We start from the raw sequence: 17,763 nt of genomic DNA on the forward strand, positions 1-17,763 counted from the left end.
AATGAACTGTTGTAAGTCAAGGACTCTCTGTGGAGGCTTCCTCTGTGATGTAAGCCACCCAGTTAAATTGTGATGTAATATCAAAAGTAGCATCCAGCTCACTGAAGCCGGCGACTTGGTGCTTAAAGGCATCAAGTTAGAAACCAGGAAACTCTTAATTCTAATGTCTATGGCAGTGATGGCGAACCTTTTAGAGACCGAGTGCCCAAACTGCAACCCAAAACCCACTTATGCTTCGTCGGGTACCGGGTGGGTGTGGCCCATTGGCTGGGTGTGGCCCATTGGGTGGGCGTGACTGCGGTGGTAACAGCAGACTGGGTGGGACTAAAAAGTTCAATCAATCAATTCCAACTTTGCAAGATCTTTTTTTTTTCCTGCAAGAAGTTAAAATTGACTGATTGATTGAACCTTTTTTCTTTTTTTTTTTTGCACAGGGCGGTGGAGGCCTAAAGTGAAAAGGTTTTATAAAACCCAGCTGAAGGCCTAGGACTGGGGCGACGGCACATGTGCCCACAGAGAGGGCTCTGAGTGCCGCCTCTGGCACCCGTGACATAGGCTCGCCACCACTGGTCTATGGAGATTCTCAGCCATCCAGATCATGCTTGTCCCAAATATGCTTTTTTTCAAAAGGCATTTTTTTTCCTTGAAGAAGTTTCGCTTCTCATTCAAGAAGCTTCTTCAGTTCTGAACGGAAAGAGTTTCTTCGATGTGAAGCGAAATGTCTTCAAGGGGAAAAAAAAAAACAAGAAAATCCGGTTGCTTTTTGAAAAAAAAAAAGTATCCATGGGTCTTAATTCTAATCTTGCTGTAGATACCAAAACTGGTTAGCTGACCTTGGGCCATTCTCTCTTTCTTTCTAAGCCCAGCCCACCTCACAGGGTAGTTGTTGTGGGGGAAATAGGAGGAAGAACGAGTACAGGTAATCCCCAACTTAGAACCATTTGTTTAATGACTGCTCAAAATTAAAATAGCACTGGGGAGAAAGAAAAAAGGTGGCTTATGACCAGTTTTTCACACTTAACGACCCTTGCAGCATTCCCCATGGTCACATGATCCAAATTCACTTGCTTGGCAACTGGTATGTATTTATGATGGTTGCAGTGTCCTAGGATCATGTGTTCACCTTGTCAACGCTGCTAACATTGGATGTTTTGCATTGACAACAGATGGAAATGTAGCCATCTTTTTCCCTTTTAGAATTAAATGATGCTGGGAGGGGCAGGATGTGAAGGAGAGTCTAGCTAGACATAACAACACTAGACCTAGTGTGAGAATCAAGGTTATTGAGCCGGGAGCTGATAAAGAATTGGTGGGGCTGGAGAACTGGAGAGGACGCCCGTGCTTCTAGCTAATTGGGGAATGTGATTTATGACTCTTAATTGGAGGAAGAAATTGTGCTTTAATACTATGTGCCCAGGGGAGAGGAATTCAGTTTTTGGCTTCGATTAGGCAGTGCCGATGTTACGCTACTCGAATAAAAGATTCTTTAAGGTAAACAATGCCTCGAAGTTCTTTTGAAGAGTTTCACCTGTCGGAACCACGACAGACCTTTTGCGACCTTCTGACTAGCAAAGTCACTGGGGAAGCCAAATTCACTTAGCAAGCATGGTATTCTCTTAACAACTGCAGTGATTCACTTGACAACAGTGGCAAACAAGGTCATAAAATGGGGCAAAACCTCCCTTAACCGTTTTGCTTAGCAACGGAAGTTTTGGCCTCAGTTGTGGGTATAAGCTGAAGACTGTATTAGATATGTTCACCACTTTTGAGTCATTAGATATGTTTGTCACCTAGAGCAATTTATAAAAATAATAAAGGTGGGATGGAAATAAACACATGAAGTAATATGGTGGCTTAAGTTAGTGGCCTGATTCACTCACAATGCCCAGTTGCAGTCTATCAACTCTTTTTATCCAAGTTTAATGTTTCCTATAAATCCACAAAACTGCAGTTATCTCTACGTCATCTGCAGCTCATAATAATAATAAAGTTGGGACCTTGGAGGTCATCTAGTCCACCCCCTGCTCAGGCAGGAAACATTATACCATTTTGGACAAATGGCTGTCCAGTCTCTTCTTCAAAATTTCCAGTGTTGGAACATTCACCGCTTCTGGAGGCAGGTTGTTCCATTGGTTAATTGTTCTAACTGTCAGGAAGTTTCTCCTTAGTTCTAGGTTGCTTCTCTCCTTGATTAGTTTCCATCCATTGCTTCTTGTGCTGCAGCACACTGCTGGCTCATATCTAAGTGATTGTCCACTAGGACTCCGAGGTCCCTCTCACAGTTACTACTATTGAGCAAGGTACCCCCTATACTATACCTGTACATTTGGTTTTTCTTGCCTAAATGTAGAACCTTACTTTTTTCACCATTGAATTTCATTTTGTTAGCTAGTGCCCATATATCCTGTCTTTTTTTTTTTTTTACTTTCTTTCTTTCTTTGCTGGGATTCTCTTTGTATCTTCAGTCTGAAATCCTTAGCTGTAGTAGTTTGTAGTATTTTTCTCCTTTTTTCAACACCATCCAAGACAACCATATCATGGCATCTCAATATTTTTTCCAAAGCCTTCATGGCTGTTAATGTCCAGCATATTTCGGGACTGACTGTTTCTTTATAATTGATCATGGATCTTATCTGTGAGACTTTGATTGCTAGGGAGGACAGGGACTTGGCTAAAGGCAGAGATATACAGTAGGCAATAAGGACCACATTCCAAGGCCATTCATTTTTCCCACTCAAAATGGGTGGAAAGCATTTTGACCTAGCATTGGGGAAAATTCCGTAATAAAGTCCAACATTTATTGATTTATATTTTTTTCCCAGGTACATTTGGATCCTACCTTTTCATCAGGACCTCAAAATGTGAAGACTTGCTAGTCCTGGAAATACAGTAGCTAATAATATGTTCACAGCATTGATTTTAGATTACAGCAGATAGCTGTATAAGCTTCCTACCTTCCATAGATTGTTTTTAGTATCTCCTTTATCTCTTAAACCAGTGGTCTTCAAACTTGGCCCTTTTATGATTTGTGGACTTCAACTCCCAGAATTCCTCAGCCAACATGCCTGGCTAAGGAATTCTGAGAGTCGAAGTCCACAAGTCATAAAAGGGCCAAGTTTGAAGATCCCTGTTTTAAACTTTTGTGATCCTTCTTGGAATCCAAGGTACCCTCTTTCTTTTTTCCTACTCCTTGATCAATACCACAATACACCAAAGCAGCTTCATTTAAACATGAAATTAACCATCCTAACACCTAACTTCCTAGGCACTGGAGCAATTTACGATTATGAACATTTTTTTTCTTTTATAGTAAGCAAGGTTTACATTATATGGTTCATATGTCACTCAACAATTGAAGCTTTCCCTTTTGTGGAGAGCTTCTCCTGAGAGATGAGCTTTACCTATGGAATTTCTACCTATCTAAAACAAAGCTTCTTCTGCAACCCTCTCTACTGCATTTGAATATGGCTCTATAACGCCCCCTTCAGTGTCTGATCAATTGGCCCCATGCTGGGAGTCTAAATATGCTAGAAATATCCTATTCTTCTTAAATACACATGTTTAATCCTGTGGGCATAAGAGCTTGACCAGTTAAGAAGAGAACCACCCCTAGAATCTTTTTCTGGTTAGATGTGTAAAAGTGGATGACTAGCAAGAATACTAGTAGATTGGGCAGAGCAACTATCAATCACTGCTAAAAGATTAGCTGGTTTTTTTAGCTGAATCCAAAAATCCATTGTGAAAGTAATTGCACTCAGAAATAACAAAGACAGCCAGCCTGCAAACATTTAATCAAGAATCCGTGATGCTTCCTGTTTCTGAACACAACACTCTCCGTAAGGACTTTTGCATCCATTCAGAAGCATCAGATTCTCTTCAATCAGGTAATAAATTAGATGGACTTTTTCTGGTTGTGTTTTAAACGTTCTGCTGTTTCCCATTCATGTTCCTATTTTTCTCCCTGTTTTTTTTTTAATATTTAAACATATGGGATAGTCTCATTTTCATAGGCAGTTTTTTTTTAATTAAAAAAATCACTTTTCTTACCCACGGGGTTACGAGTAAGAAAATTCCCTCAGATATTCTACAGTAATTTGAAGCAGTGGATGAATCAGAAAATCAGAAATACTTTTTTTCTCCTAGGCTGGTCCAAATGGAGGGATCTTTGGAAGACTTTGAGGTGATTTGCTGGTTATGTCAAAACACAAGTTGGCAGACTCTTCCTGCTTATGAAATAATACCTCATTAGAAGTTTGAGTCAAGTTTGGCCCCTGGCAGCTTAGAGTGATGTAATTTTCTTGGCATCATAGAGAAGTAGTTTGGCATGTCTTTATGGACTTTTTTAAATTTTTTATTATTTTGGAGAACGTCATGGTAACAGAGTATCTGCCCAGTGAATTTGAGCGATACAGATTGAGGCTACTAAACTTAGTTAAAACTTTATAAATTCAGCAATATAAGCTGAACTGTGGATGCCATATGCCTATTATCCTTTGTTTCAAATTCTCCAACTTGATTCATTTTGGTCACCACGATGTAAAAAAGATGGTGAGACTCTAGAAAAAGAGTGCAGAGAAGAGTAACAAAAAATGATCAGGGAACTGGAGGCTGAGAAACATAAAGAATGGTTACTGGAATTGGGTATGTCTAGTTTAATAAAGAGAAGGAAGAGGGGTGACATGATAGCAGTGTTCCAATATCTCAGCAGTTGCCACAAAGAAGAGGGAGTCAAGCTATTCTCCAAAGCACTTGAGGGCAGGACAAGAAGCAATAAATGGAGACTAATCAAAGAGAGAAGCAACCTAGAACTAAGGATAAATTTCCTGACACAATTAATCAGTGGAACAACTTGTCTCCAGAAGTTGTGAATGCGCCAATATTGGAAGATTATAAGAAGAGATTGGATAACCATTTGTCTGAAATGGTATAGGGTTTTCTGCCTAAGCAGGGGGTTGGAGTAGAAGACCTTCAAGACCTCGCTTCCATCTCTGTTATTCTATTCTATTCTATTCTATTCTATTCTATTCTATTCTATTCTATTCTATTCTATTCTATTCTATTCTATTCTATTCTTACACTTTTAATCAACAACTGAGTATCATGAATCAACTATTTAGTAGTCATACCTGTGTTTCTCAACTTTGGCAACTTTTAAGAAGTTTGGGCTTCTACTCCCAGGATTCCCTAGCCAGTATGCTGGCTGGAGAATTCTGGGAGTTGAAGTCCACAGATCCTGAAGCTGCCTAGGTTAAGAAACACTGGATTATACAGTTCAGACAATTCTTAACTTTTTTTGTTGTAGCAGAGCCTAGAATATACCGTAAGGTTCTGGAGTTACTTAGATTCCTTTTATGGCAATAAAAGTGCCATTTAACAGTAAGCATGACCCTGGTTAGCTTTTCCAAATGCAGAGAAAGTCATCCAGGAAATACCCCACAATGGGGCAGATAGATGCCTGTTTCTTAAGAAGTTAGTGAGGAGAGATTCACTGTAGTGTTGTTTGCCTGACTTCTCATGTGTACAGATTAGATGCCTTTATCAGATGCAGAGCAGGTAGATATTAAAAGGGTGTAGCTTTGGTGAAAGTTGGGGGTGAGAAGCAGGACCAGAGAATAATATTAATTAGGTTTAATTTTAATCACAACATACATGAAATCATCCTGGCCTGAACCACTACCACTCAAAGAATTTGTGCGCCCCTTGTCCTGGAAGTGGAGCCCTCCTCATGTGATCTAGAACCTCAACCAACATATTACTATTTCTGCCTTTTCAATGGTTTTCACTTGAGTTGTGTCTGCACAGTCCAACTGAGTTCACCTGCACAAAAATCCAGCTGCAAAGAAATCATATCTGCATATGGAAATGAGGGCTCTTTCTCCGGTCTCTTTGCTTTTTCAAACAGATAAAAATATTTTTCAGTGCTAATTTGCATTAAGTGGCAATCCAAGGGGGGAAATACAGTTATTATTGTTATTAGTGAGAAATAAAGATAATATTATTTCAGGTAACCCTTGACTTAACAACCACAACTGGAACCAGAATTTCCATTGCTAAACAAAGCGATTGCGAAGTGAGTCATAGTTAATTTTACAACTTTTTTTTTTTTTTGGCCACGGTTAAGTGAATCATTGCAGTTGTTAAATGAACCATGAACTCCTTAAGCAAGTCCGGCTTCCTCTATTGATTTTGCATATCAGAAGCCGGTCGGGAAGGTCACGAATGGAGATCACATGACCCTGGGATGCTGCAACGATCATAAATAAATGCTACTTGCTAAAAAAACAAATTTGTGTCATGTGACCGCAAGGATGTTGCGTTGGTTTTAAGTGCAAGCACCAGTCGTAAGTCACATTTTTCAATGCGTTGTTGCAACTTTGAATGGTTACTGAATGGTTGCAAGTTGAGAGCTGCCTCCATTTTTGCTAACATTAGCATTTATATTGCCTTTTAGCTGACAACTCAAAGCATACACGGAACAGTCCTTCTCTCCTCTCCCCTTGTTTTATCCCCACCACAACAACCCCAAAATCACCCAAGGAAGTCACTTGAACCCGGGTCTCTCCATGCAAATCCAGGACCTGTGCCAGTAGGCTACCTTCAAGCCTTTCAGCAGCTTGATCCAGAGTTTTGGTAGGGCACATCCAGTGAAGCATCAGGAGGGATGTCCAAGTTGGGAGCCTCTGTGACTGAGGGCTCACTTTGTCTGTAAGAGGAGGGTATTTCTAAAATGCAGGCCTTTAGATCAGCATAAGCCTGGGGCAACGTCCCCAGGTTGACCCAACGGTCGTGGGCAGGGTTGTAGCAGTGAATGAGATGCGTGTCTCGATAGGTGTTATGGCTGTAGCCTCCAAGAATGTAGAGCTCTCCGTTCAAGATGGCAGAGGCAGCGATGACGTGAGCTTGGGGAAGTGGGCGCAAGGTGACCCACAGGTCTTGATCTGGACTGTACCTCTCACAAGCCAGTTGGTCAGCGTAGCCCCCGTGCCCGTCCCGCCATCGTAGACCGCCAGCCACATAGATCCGACCATTCAGCACCTCCATGATGTGCCCAGCACGCTCTTCCTGCATGGAGGCCAGAAGGAGAGGTGGACCATCTGGGCGATAGCGAATCAGGGAGGATTGACAGCGGCACGAGCCGTCGCTGCCTCCCGTGATGTAGATCCATCCATCCAAGACACAAGCTGCATGGCCACAGACTGGGGTTGGCAAGGGTGCACAGGGCCTGAAATAAAATAAAGGTGGGAATAAATAAAGGGGAATTAAAGGTAAAGTAAAGGTTTCCCTATCAAGTCGTGTCGGACTCAAGAGTGCGCTGCTCTTCTCCGCTTCTTAGCTGAGGAAGCCAGTGTTGTCCAGAGACATTTTCTGTGGCCAGCATGACTATATACCAGTGGTTCTCAACCTTTCTAATGCCGTGACCCCATAATACAGTTCCCCATGTTATGGTGACCCCCAACCACTTATACATCACTGGGTGCAGGGGCGTGGCCAAAGAAAAGGGGGAAAAAATGGCGGACAGCCTTGTTTGGTGACCCCCGTGAAATGGTCGTTCGACCCCAAATGGGGTCCCGACCCACAGGTTGAGAACCACTGCTATATACCAAAGATGCATAGAACACTGTTACCTTCCCACCAAAGCTGCTCCTATTAATCTTTTTCTTTTAATAATTTTTTATTTTTCCAAACTCTCCCCCATACATATACCATGATATTTATCAGATGTTAACGTACATTCTTTTAACATTCATATATAAGATACTTTTAATAAAATGAAATAAATACATACACATGACTTTTGGTGTTACTCGCCCATATCCCCTTTCACTGTATCCATACTCCTTCTTCTCTACCTTCTTTCTCCCTTTCTTCTCTTCCCTACTTCCCTCTTCTTCCTCTCCTCTTCTCTTTCCTTCACCACTCTCCTTCCCTTTCTCCCCACTTCTCCTCTTCTCCTCCAACCTTCCTACTTCCTTCTCCCCTCCTTTACTCTTTTCTCTCTCCTCTCCTTTCTTCCCTCTCATCCCTCTTCAGATACAATTCAGGCGTAATGTCTGAACAACTTCTCTCTCCAAATTTCCCTATCTGTATTATATACAATAAGATTAATTTTCTCTTATATTAATACTTCTATTTATCTAACCTTCTCGGTATATACTTCTATAAATATTTATACAACCTCCAGTTATTCAATACTGTGCTGCCTGGGTCTCCCTCCTTATCTGCTCCTTCTTCTTCCATCTAAATTGATGTTAACTATCTTTTAACCGTATTATCTTTTCAGCCAATCATAAAAAGTTCCCCAGATTTCATAGTGGTCTGACTCTGTCTTATCTTTAATTGCCATTGTTAGTCTATTCATTTCTGCACATTCCAGTATTTTCCTAATCACCTCTCCCTCTGGGGGGGCTTTCAGAGCTTTCCAATTTTGTGCAAACACAATCCTGGCTGCCGTAATTACATGAATAATTAAATATGTTTTCTCTTTATTGTATTTCCCTGGTAGAATAGCTGCTCCTATTAATCTATTCGTGTTTGGATGCTTTCAAATTGTTAGGGGGGCAGGAGCTGGAGCAGGAACGGGAGCTCATCCCGTTGTGCATTGCTCGGGTCTTGAACCCAGGTTGTCAGCTTTCCAGCTGACAAGCTCAGGGTCTTAACTATTGAGCCATTGCACCCCTAAAGGAAAATTAGGGACGTGAAAATAATTGCTTTGCTGGAGCATAGAGTGAGATGTTTAGCTAGGTCATCGAAACCCGACAAATTATTTGTGAAAAACAGATATTTAGGTTGTCTTCTGAAATCCAGCCCCTTCAGATTTATAGGAAGCCCTCGACGTATGACCACAATTGAGCCCCAAATTTCCATGGCCAAGCAAAGCAGTTGTTAAGGGAGCTTTGCCCCATTTTATGACCTTTCCTGCAACAGTTGTTAAGTGAATCTGTGCAGTTAGTAACACAGGTGTAAAGTGAACCTGGATTCCCCCATTGACTTCGCTTGTCAGAAGGTTGCAGAAGGGGATCACGTGACCCCAGGACACTGCAACCGTCCTAAATACATGCCAGTTGCCAAGCGATGTCCAAATTTTGGTGACATGTCCACATAGGTGGTGCAACAGTCCTAAGTGTGAAAAAGGGTGATAAGTCACTTTTTTTCAGTGCTGCTGTACCTTCAAATGTGTAGGATAGTGATGGCGAACCTTTTAAAGACTGAGTGCCCAAACTACAACCCAAAACCCACTTATGTATCATCAGGTGGCAGGTAGGTGTGGCCCATTGGGTGGGCGTGGCTGCGGTGGAAACGGCAGACTGGGTGGGACTAAAAAGTTCAATCAATCAATTCCAACTTTGCAAGATCTTTTTTTTTTCCCGCGAGAAGTTGAAATTGACTGATTGATTGAACCTTTTTTTTTTTTTTACACACGGCGGCAGAGGCCTAAAACGAAAAGGTTTTATAAAACCCAGCTGAAGGCCTAGGACTGGGGCGATGGCGCACATGCCCACAAAGAGGGCTCTGAGTGCCGCCTCTGGCACCCGTGCCATAGGTTCGCCACCACTGGTGTAGGAAATGACCAGGCGGAGCCTGAGGGAGGGATCAAATGTGTCATTAGTCATGAATCCTTTGTCCCCACAAAAGATTTAAGTCCAGCTGACCATGAATTCCTCATTTAGTGCCAAATTGATTTAACTATTAGTAGTTCAGATTCTTGTAGAGAGCTTAAGCTTACAACAAATCTTTATGCTTATTGGAACTGCCTGGATCTCCTGATTTCCCTGGCGCGTGACAGAATGGTTATTAAATGAAAGATTTTAAGTTGAGGACTACCTATATCCTTTGCACTGCATGGTCTCCAGACCTGGACCTAGCACATCTGCTTAAGTCTCCATGAGCTCCTACCTCCATGTGTCACTCTGAGTTTCATAGCACTCCACAGAATCCAGGCAATAAACCTCATTGGAGCTCCCCCCTAGAGCGTAGAAGAAACCATGCAGGAAAACTGCAGGAAAATAGCTCCGGCAATTGGTCATGTCAGCTAGTCGCTCCCAACTCCCGCAAAGAGGATCAAACCTGTAAAAAAAGGAATAAGAATTCTCTATGGAAATAACGCCACAATGTAAAAAAAGATGTTGAGACTTTAGAACAGGGGTGTCAAACTCAATTTCATTGAGGGCCGCATAAGCATTGCGGTTGCCCTCGGGGGGCCAGGCGGGTGTGGCAGGATGTGGCTACTGGGTGGGTGCGGACGGAGAGGGTGTGGCCTATTGGATGGGCATGGCCAGCTCTACATTGTTCGCGTCAAGGGTGCCTGTGGGGGCCTGGGCAGGAATGGGACAGATCTGAGGGTCTCTGGCAGAAGGGGGTGGGACCAGGGCAAATGCCAAGGCATGGTCCACTGGAGGAGCCTCACTGCCTGCTGAAACCCCTCCGCCAGAGCCCATCAAGCTGGATAGGTGAAGGAGGCGAGGACCATTTGCTGGCCACTTCCAGGCGATAGTGCATTTCTTCATTCCTCACAAAGGGTGACACCTCCCCAGCATGCACCCAGGGGGCAGGGTTGACACAGCAGGGGCTGGTTGCTTGCTGTTTCCAGACAGCCTTGTGGAGCTAAGACTGAATGCATTTCAGCATAGATGGCCACCACAAAATTGTACATTGGCTCCCGGCCGGCCTGGGCCACGGCTAAGGGAGTGGGGGCCGTTCCCTCACTGTTTCCAGGATGGCTTCGCGGGCCACATGAAACCACTTCGTGGGCCGCATCTGGCCCCCGGGCCTTGTGTTTGACATGTTTGCTTTAGAAAGAGTGCAGAGAAGAGCAACAAAGATGATTAAGGGACTGGAGGCTAAAACATCTGAAGAAATGTTGCTGGAATTGGGTATGCCTAGTCTAATGAAAAGAAGGAATAGGGGTGACATGATGGCTATGTTCCAATATCTAAGGGGTTACCACAAAGAAGAGGGGGTCAAGGTATTCTCCAAAGCGCCTGAAGGCAGGACAAGAAGCAATGGATGTATGACAACTAATCAAGGAGAGAACCAACCTAGAACTAAGGAGGAAGTTAGAACAATTAGAACAGTTAATCAGTAGAACAACTTGATTCCAAAAGTTGTGGGTGCTACAACACTGGAGGTTTCTAAGATTGGACAACCATTAGACTGGAATGGTATACGGTTTCTACTTGAGCAGGGGGTTGAACTAGAAGACCTCCAAGGTCCCTTCCAACTCTGTTATTCTGTTAACTCTGTCTCTAAGTTGGTTATGAATGGGCCACTAGTCCTTATTCCTGGACAGTCCATGTGCCAGATATGTTCCTCCTGGTTAAGGAAGCCTAACTAGGGACATCCTGGTTCCTATTTCTCAGTTGCAGAGTCCATATGTAGAAAGTTTGGTTAATTAGTATTTGCAAGAGAACCGAGAAGCCACAATCCCTCCTGGACTTTCTTAAAACCTTCTGGGATTTATTAGGCTATGTTTTGATTTCCACAACATATTTAGCTGGATAATATGAAGGATAGACGTATTATGGAAACACAGAAAGCCAGTTATTTCAAAGATGGGGTCTCACACACACACCAAAGTAGCATTGGATAGATACTTGATGGTATAGTTATTTAACCAAATCAGACCAGATAGAACAAAATTAGATCAGTGGATTAATTCTTTCTTCTGGCTTTGGGATACACAGGCAGAAGGCCAGAGAACAATTCTGAAGTACTCCAGGGTGTCAGGAATAAGTCTCTTCCCTGTCCAACCCATTCTAGGTTTTCTGAGCACTGTGGATTTTACTCTATTTTTTTCTGAACTGTGTGTGGGGGGGGGGATCAGAAGTTGGCAGATGGCTAAGCTCCTGATGATAAGGATCCCAACTTCTCAGATAACATGCATGCATGCATGGATGGATGGATGGATGGATGGATGGATATAAATTGTTGCTAGTTCACCCAAAGGTGCTTTTTCAAAAGACAACTAGACTTTGTTTTTCCTTGAAGACATATTGCTTCTCATCCAAGAAGCTTCTTCAGTTCTAAAAGAAGCTTCTTGGATGAGAAGTGAAACATCTTCAAGGAAATACAAAGTCCAGTTGCCTTTTGAAAAAGCACCTTTGGGACAACCATGATCTGAATGACTGGGAATCTCCATAGACATGTTGCTAGTTCGGTGGCTTCATCATGAATCTTGGGGACATGGTAACCTATGATGAGAGCCCAACCAGTATTCCCAATCACTGGAGAATCATATAAAAATGTTTTAGCTGCCCCTCAGCTGTGGTTTCAGATACCTTAACCAGGAATGCTGGTTGTTTCCAGCATTCATTCATTTGAATGCTAGATCAATCACAGAATAAGCCATGGTGGTTAGAATGTAGTACTGCATGCTACTTCTGCTGACTGCCAGCTGCCAGCAGTTCAATAGTTCAATTCTTACCGGCTCAAGGTTGACTCAGCCTTCCATCCTTTCAAGGTCAGTAAAATGAGGACCCAGATTATTGGGAGGCAATATGCTGACTCTGTAAACCACCTAGAGAGGGCTGTAAAGCACTGTGAACCAGTATGTAAGTCTAAGTGCTATTGCTATTTCCTTCCCTCATAATCATGACCATTGGATGCTTCATTAAAACATTAAACCTGACATCTTCCCACTCTTACTCAAAAGTATTTTCACTGAATGGGACCACATCCGTACTCTCCTTCCTTCCCAATTCTTGTCTTCAAGCAGCAGGTCTTCCAGCTCACCTGAACACTGAACACATAGTATCCCTGACGCCATAAAAATGCTTCCCCCCAAAGAGGTACATCTTATTGTCTTTGACGACTACAGCATGTCGGAATCGTGGTTTCTCTGGAAGGTACCCAAGACGACGCCACTCCACTTGTTTGACCAAGCCGATGCCATTGAGGAAGCGGTGGGTGAACCAGAAATCTTGGCATGGGCTGCGAGTAGCCATATTTGTTGTCAAAGTATCTCCTCCGCTAATCACAATGACCTTCTCTGGATATCTCACCCGGCAAGGAAGTTGCTCCATCTTGGAAGGACCTGGTGGAATGCTAGCTAAGGATTGAACCATGAGATTGTAGAGGCGACCAGGATTAGCCATCATCTCTTCTTTCCGCACCTGCTTGAGCTCTTGAGTGGACATCAGTGGGAATCTGATGCATTGCAACACTTTCTCAGCACAGTTCATCCGCCCAGCCCAGTCAGCAGTCAACCAATGGACAGCTCCTTGGAAAGCTTCTAGTTCATAGAGGATGTAGAGTGAATCAGAACTAAGAAAGTCCACCAGCTGGTTTACAGGAAGATCTAGGAACTTTGCCGTTTTCATGACACAAGCAAAGTTGTTTAATATAAACTTCTCTGCAGTGCTTTCAAGATCATGTAGACTATAAGCACGGGCAAAAGACAGAACATCCAAGCAGGTTTCTGGAGTGAGCTTGTAGTGGAACAGATCCAGACAGAGGTCCAAGATGCCAGAGACTTGATATTGAAGAGCAGCTTGTGCAGCTTCAAATATATAATCCCATCCACCTCTCAGCACTCCTGTGTAAGCAAAGGAGATGATCAACCCCAGATCAGCGGCAGTGAATTGGGTGCAAAGAGGAACCTTGGTCTGTTGAGTTTCCTTCATGCCGCTGGTAAACATACCATGGAAGAATTCACAGCCACAAGCCAAGGCTAAGCGGTGAACTGAAAGTAGAGAAGATGATGTCAGGAAATTGAGGGACTGTATCTTTAACACAAGTCATAATGACCCTAACTCCAAGACAATTCCTACCCCAAATCTGGCTTTTTCCAGTTCTTCCCAACCTATTGAGGCCTTGCACTCTATTTTTTTTTATTATTTTTTTTGCTTTTCTACCAACTCTACCTTATTCACCTCAGAATAACAGAATTGGAAGAGACATTGAAAGCCGTCTAGTCCAGTGTTTCCCAAACTTGACAATTTTAAGGCATGTGGACTTCAACTCCCAGAATTCCACAGCCAGCATTGGACTGGTCTAGTCCAATCTCCTGCTTAAGCAGGAAACCCTATACCATTTCAGACAAATTGTTGTCTAATCTCCTCTTAAAAACCTCCAGCGTTGGAGTACCCACAACTTCTGGAAGCAAGTTGTTCTACTGCTTAATTGTTCCGTCAGGAAATTTCTCCTTAATTCTAGGTTGGTTATCTCCTTGATTAGTTTCCATCCATTTCCACTTTGGAAAATAGGTTGACACCACCACCACCACCTTTTTTGTGGCAGCCCCTTAGATATTGGAATATTGCTATCATGTCACCCCTACTCCTTCTTTTCATTTAAACTAGACATACCCAATACCTCGAAATGTATCTCCTTCAGCTTTAAGTTCCATGTCCCAACCGATGCCTTCATTGTACAGCTCTTCAAGCCTCTGTAGTGTCTTCCATTTCTCTTCCACTGGACTTAGTCTATCTTCATTCTCTATTCCTATCAATACTACCTTGCATATTTCAGCCAAACGAGGGACACCTAGGGCCTCAGCTGCATCCAGGATGTCTCCGGCCACAATTGGGGTGGGCTCTAACACTCCTGTGTAGGCAAAATTCAAAATGGCCTCCCAGCCAGACGGTGTGGTCACACCATCCAGATTCATCCCTTCTTGCACCCCACATTCTAAACGTTGCAGAAAGACAGAACTGACTGCAGCCAGAAGGAGGCCATGGGCTTTATAGTCCTTTTGACCCAAAGTCACGGTTGTATCCACAAGCAGGTCCTGTCCCCTCAGCAGGAGAGCTGTAGTGAAAAATCTGTCTGCATGTCCCTCACTCCGCAATTCCAACTGTTGTTCTGAAGAAGTTTCCAGCATATCTGGAGGTCTGTCCATGCAGGTCATCCTTTTCTGAAAAGAAGATAGTTGTGAGGAAAAAAACAAACAAACTCAGAGCTGGATGATCCCTGTACTAGTGCAATATAACCAAAATAACCAAAATGATTCTTATCACTCTTTCTTCAAGAAACTACTTTAAATAATAATAACAATTGTCGATAAGAAAGACAAAAATGTCTGGATAGTGGACGTGGCAGTGCCTACAGACAGCAGAATAGACAAGAAAGAATTGGAGAAGATAACAAAATACAAAGACCTACAAATAGAAGTAGAAAGACTGTGGCAAAAGCAAACAAGGGTAGTACCAATAGTAATAGGTGCCTTGGGTGCAATCCCAAAACAACTGGAGCACCACTTGAACACCATTGGCATTGACAAATTCGCTATTAGTTAATTGCAAAAGGCGGCCTCACTAGGAACTGCTTCCATCCTGCGATGATATTTGTAATACCATCAAACATCCACATCTGCCTATCCCAGGTCCTGGGTAAGGACTCGATAGGTAGACAAAATGTCAAATCCAGTCTGAACATCTGGCTGACTGTGCAATGATCCATAATAATAATAATAATAAAGTTGGAAGGGACTTTGGAGGTCATCAAGTCCAACCCCCTGCTCAGGCAGGTAACCCTATACCATTTCGGACAAATGGTTGTCCAGTCTCTTCTTAAAAACTTCCAGTGTTGGAGCATTCACCGCTTCTGGAGGCAGATTGTTCCACTGGTTAATTGTTCTAACTGTCAGGAAGTTTCTCCTTAGTTCTAGGTTGTTTCTCTCCTTGATTAATTTCCACCCATTGCTTCTTGTCCTGCCTTCAGAGGCTTTGGAAAATAGTTTGACTCCCTCTTCTTTGTGGCAGCCCCTGAGATATTGGAACACTGCTATCATGTCCCCCCCTCAACCTTCTCTTCATTAAACTAGACATACCCAATTCCAGCAACTGTTTCTTATATGTTTTAGCCTCCAGTCCCCTAATCATCTTTGTTGCTCTTCTCTGTTCTCTTTCTAGAGTCTCAACATCTTTTTTACATCGCGGTGAAGAAAACTGGATCTCACCCTATTGTTTTTTTTTTTTAGTAACATTTCAGCTCATGAAACATTTGGGAGAATTGGAAAGTGTTCACATTGTCTTATTTTGGTTGATCTTAAATCATTATCATCCTCATCACATCATGATGTCATCGCTTTACAAATTGGAGATTTTTCCTCTCACAAACTGTGATGTCGTCTTAGAACCCAGTGAGAAAAATACCAACGAAAGCATGGAAGACAGTAAAATGAGAGAATATCTAAATACATACAAGTAATATTCGGCTTACAACTGAGCCCAACAATTCTATTGTTAAGCAAGACAGATGTGAATTTTGCCCCATTTTACGATCTTTCTTGCCACCGTTGTTAAGCAAATCCCTGTAGTTGTTAAGCTAGTAACACCGTTGTTAAGTGAACCTGGCTTCCCCATTGACTTTGCATCTCAGAAGGTCGCAAAAGGAGATCATGTGACTCTGGGACACTGTAGCCCTCACAGATAACGTCCAGTTGCCGAGCGCCCGAATTTTGATCACACGACAATGGGGATGCTGCAGTGGTCATAAGTACGAAAAACAGTCATAAGTCATTTTTTCAGCGCTGTTCTAACTTCAAACTGTCACTAAGTCGAGGTCTACCTGTACTGTCCTCAAGTCACAGCATACAAAGTAGTTGTGTATGAGACGAAGGTCACACTTTTTCACTGTGTAGGAAACATGAAATATTATGTAGTGGCTCCTAGAACTGAATGATGGTTGTTAGAAAATCTACAGATATGTAACGTGCCAGAATAGTCTGGTATGCTCTCTTCCTCCTCTTGTTTCCCCCCCCCCCAGTACTACCTAACCAATACATAATGGATATGAGCATACCTTTATTGTGGTTGCGGTTTTGTAATCTGAATCAGAGATTAATACTTTCTAATTATTAAACAATTAGAAATGAGGAGTTCCGCCCTAATTTCTGGCAATAATTGTTTTGTTGGTGTTTCCACCCACTTAATGAATACTGTCTCATTTTGTTCTGAATGAGGGTTCACATCCACAGAAAACCTTCAGCCTTGTTTTGTTTTATAAGTCACAGTTAACTTTGCATAGCACACTAATCGCAAGAGCTATTGACAAACCACAGTGGTTGGGGTTCATGCAATGTATTGAGCCCAAACGTAGTGAGTCACACTATATTTCTCAGTCTTAGTGTGATATGTGATCTCAGGTAGTCTATGAACAGGCCCTGTCTCTTGTTTGGGATGTGCCTTCATATTCCCGAGGCTTATCATTTCAATCGGTTCTTCGAGAACATTCAGGTCTGAGCTGTAATTATGATTATGTCTGTCTGATACTCAAGTAAGAAACACGTGGACATGCAAATCCCACAGAAGACTCTTGCCACATGCACACATGACACATGACCCTTAAGCCTTTCGCCCTCCACCCTCCCACGTTGACAGAGCTCCTTTGTAACTCCCTGGGGGATCCCCAGCCCAAATCTCTCACCTGTGTCTGCTGGGACGGGGTCCTTCTTGGACCTTCGTGGTATCCGTAGCTATGGCATGACCTCTGTGGTATGCTGACCATCAGCTTTGATGCTAACTTGCAAAGTTAATTATAGCCAAGCACAAGATATTAAAAGAGGACAGGATGGGCAGACAGGACTGGCTGGTTATGTTTAGCTTTGATTTCCAGCCCGTGCATTAACCTAGCAATTGAAGTGTAATTTTTTCCCCAGATGCCATGAAGGAAATAAAGTTGTTTCATAATTGTCACAATCACAGTTATTAATTGGGACTCATAGTTACTGGACATTCTTATGCTGAAAAAGTAAAATACTCCTAACAACAATGCCTCAGGTTTATACTGAATGTTTTGCATAGTCATTTCTATTGCCCATTCCCA

The 17,763-nt window shown here is 42.7% G+C and overlaps 1 protein-coding gene across 2 annotated transcripts; it reads right to left on the reverse strand.

The window, feature by feature from the left end:
- Positions 1-5,007: 5,007 nt before the first annotated feature.
- KLHL33 (kelch like family member 33) lies at positions 5,008-17,539 on the reverse strand. Of its 2 annotated transcripts, XM_039350111.1 has the most exons (5): positions 17,365-17,539; positions 14,311-14,851; positions 12,730-13,678; positions 9,895-10,065; positions 5,008-7,222 (listed from the first exon to the last, which is right to left on the reverse strand). In XM_039350111.1, the coding sequence occupies exons 1-5, from the start codon at positions 17,443-17,445 to the stop codon at positions 6,607-6,609; spliced, it is 2,358 nt and encodes a 785-aa protein (XP_039206045.1). In that variant the 5' UTR covers positions 17,446-17,539; the 3' UTR covers positions 5,008-6,606. The 2 variants fall into 2 exon arrangements, with proteins under 2 accessions (XP_039206045.1, XP_039206046.1); XM_039350112.1 differs by lacking the exon at positions 17,365-17,539 and having other exon boundaries at positions 14,304-14,507.
- Between the last annotated feature and the right edge of the window lie 224 nt (positions 17,540-17,763).

Source organism: Crotalus tigris, unplaced genomic scaffold, assembly GCF_016545835.1.
Source record: "Crotalus tigris isolate CLP2741 ecotype Arizona unplaced genomic scaffold, ASM1654583v1 scf7180000018306.2785112, whole genome shotgun sequence".
NCBI classification, from domain to species: Eukaryota; Metazoa; Chordata; class Lepidosauria; order Squamata; family Viperidae; genus Crotalus; species Crotalus tigris.

What these genes read in the sequence shown, in the direction of transcription:
- KLHL33 (XM_039350111.1), bottom strand. Translation starts at nt 17,445, where the DNA reads ATGGTCAGCATACCACAGAGGTCATGCCATAGCTACGGATACCACGAA. An exon ending in CCCCGTCCCAGCAGACACAG is followed by an intron (nt 14,852 to 17,364) that starts GTGAGAGATTTG and finishes TCTTCTTTTCAG; the next exon opens with AAAAGGATGACCTGCATGGA. An exon ending in ACTCAGAGTGACACATGGAG is followed by an intron (nt 7,223 to 9,894) that starts GTAGGAGCTCAT and finishes ATTTTATTTCAG; the next exon opens with GCCCTGTGCACCCTTGCCAA.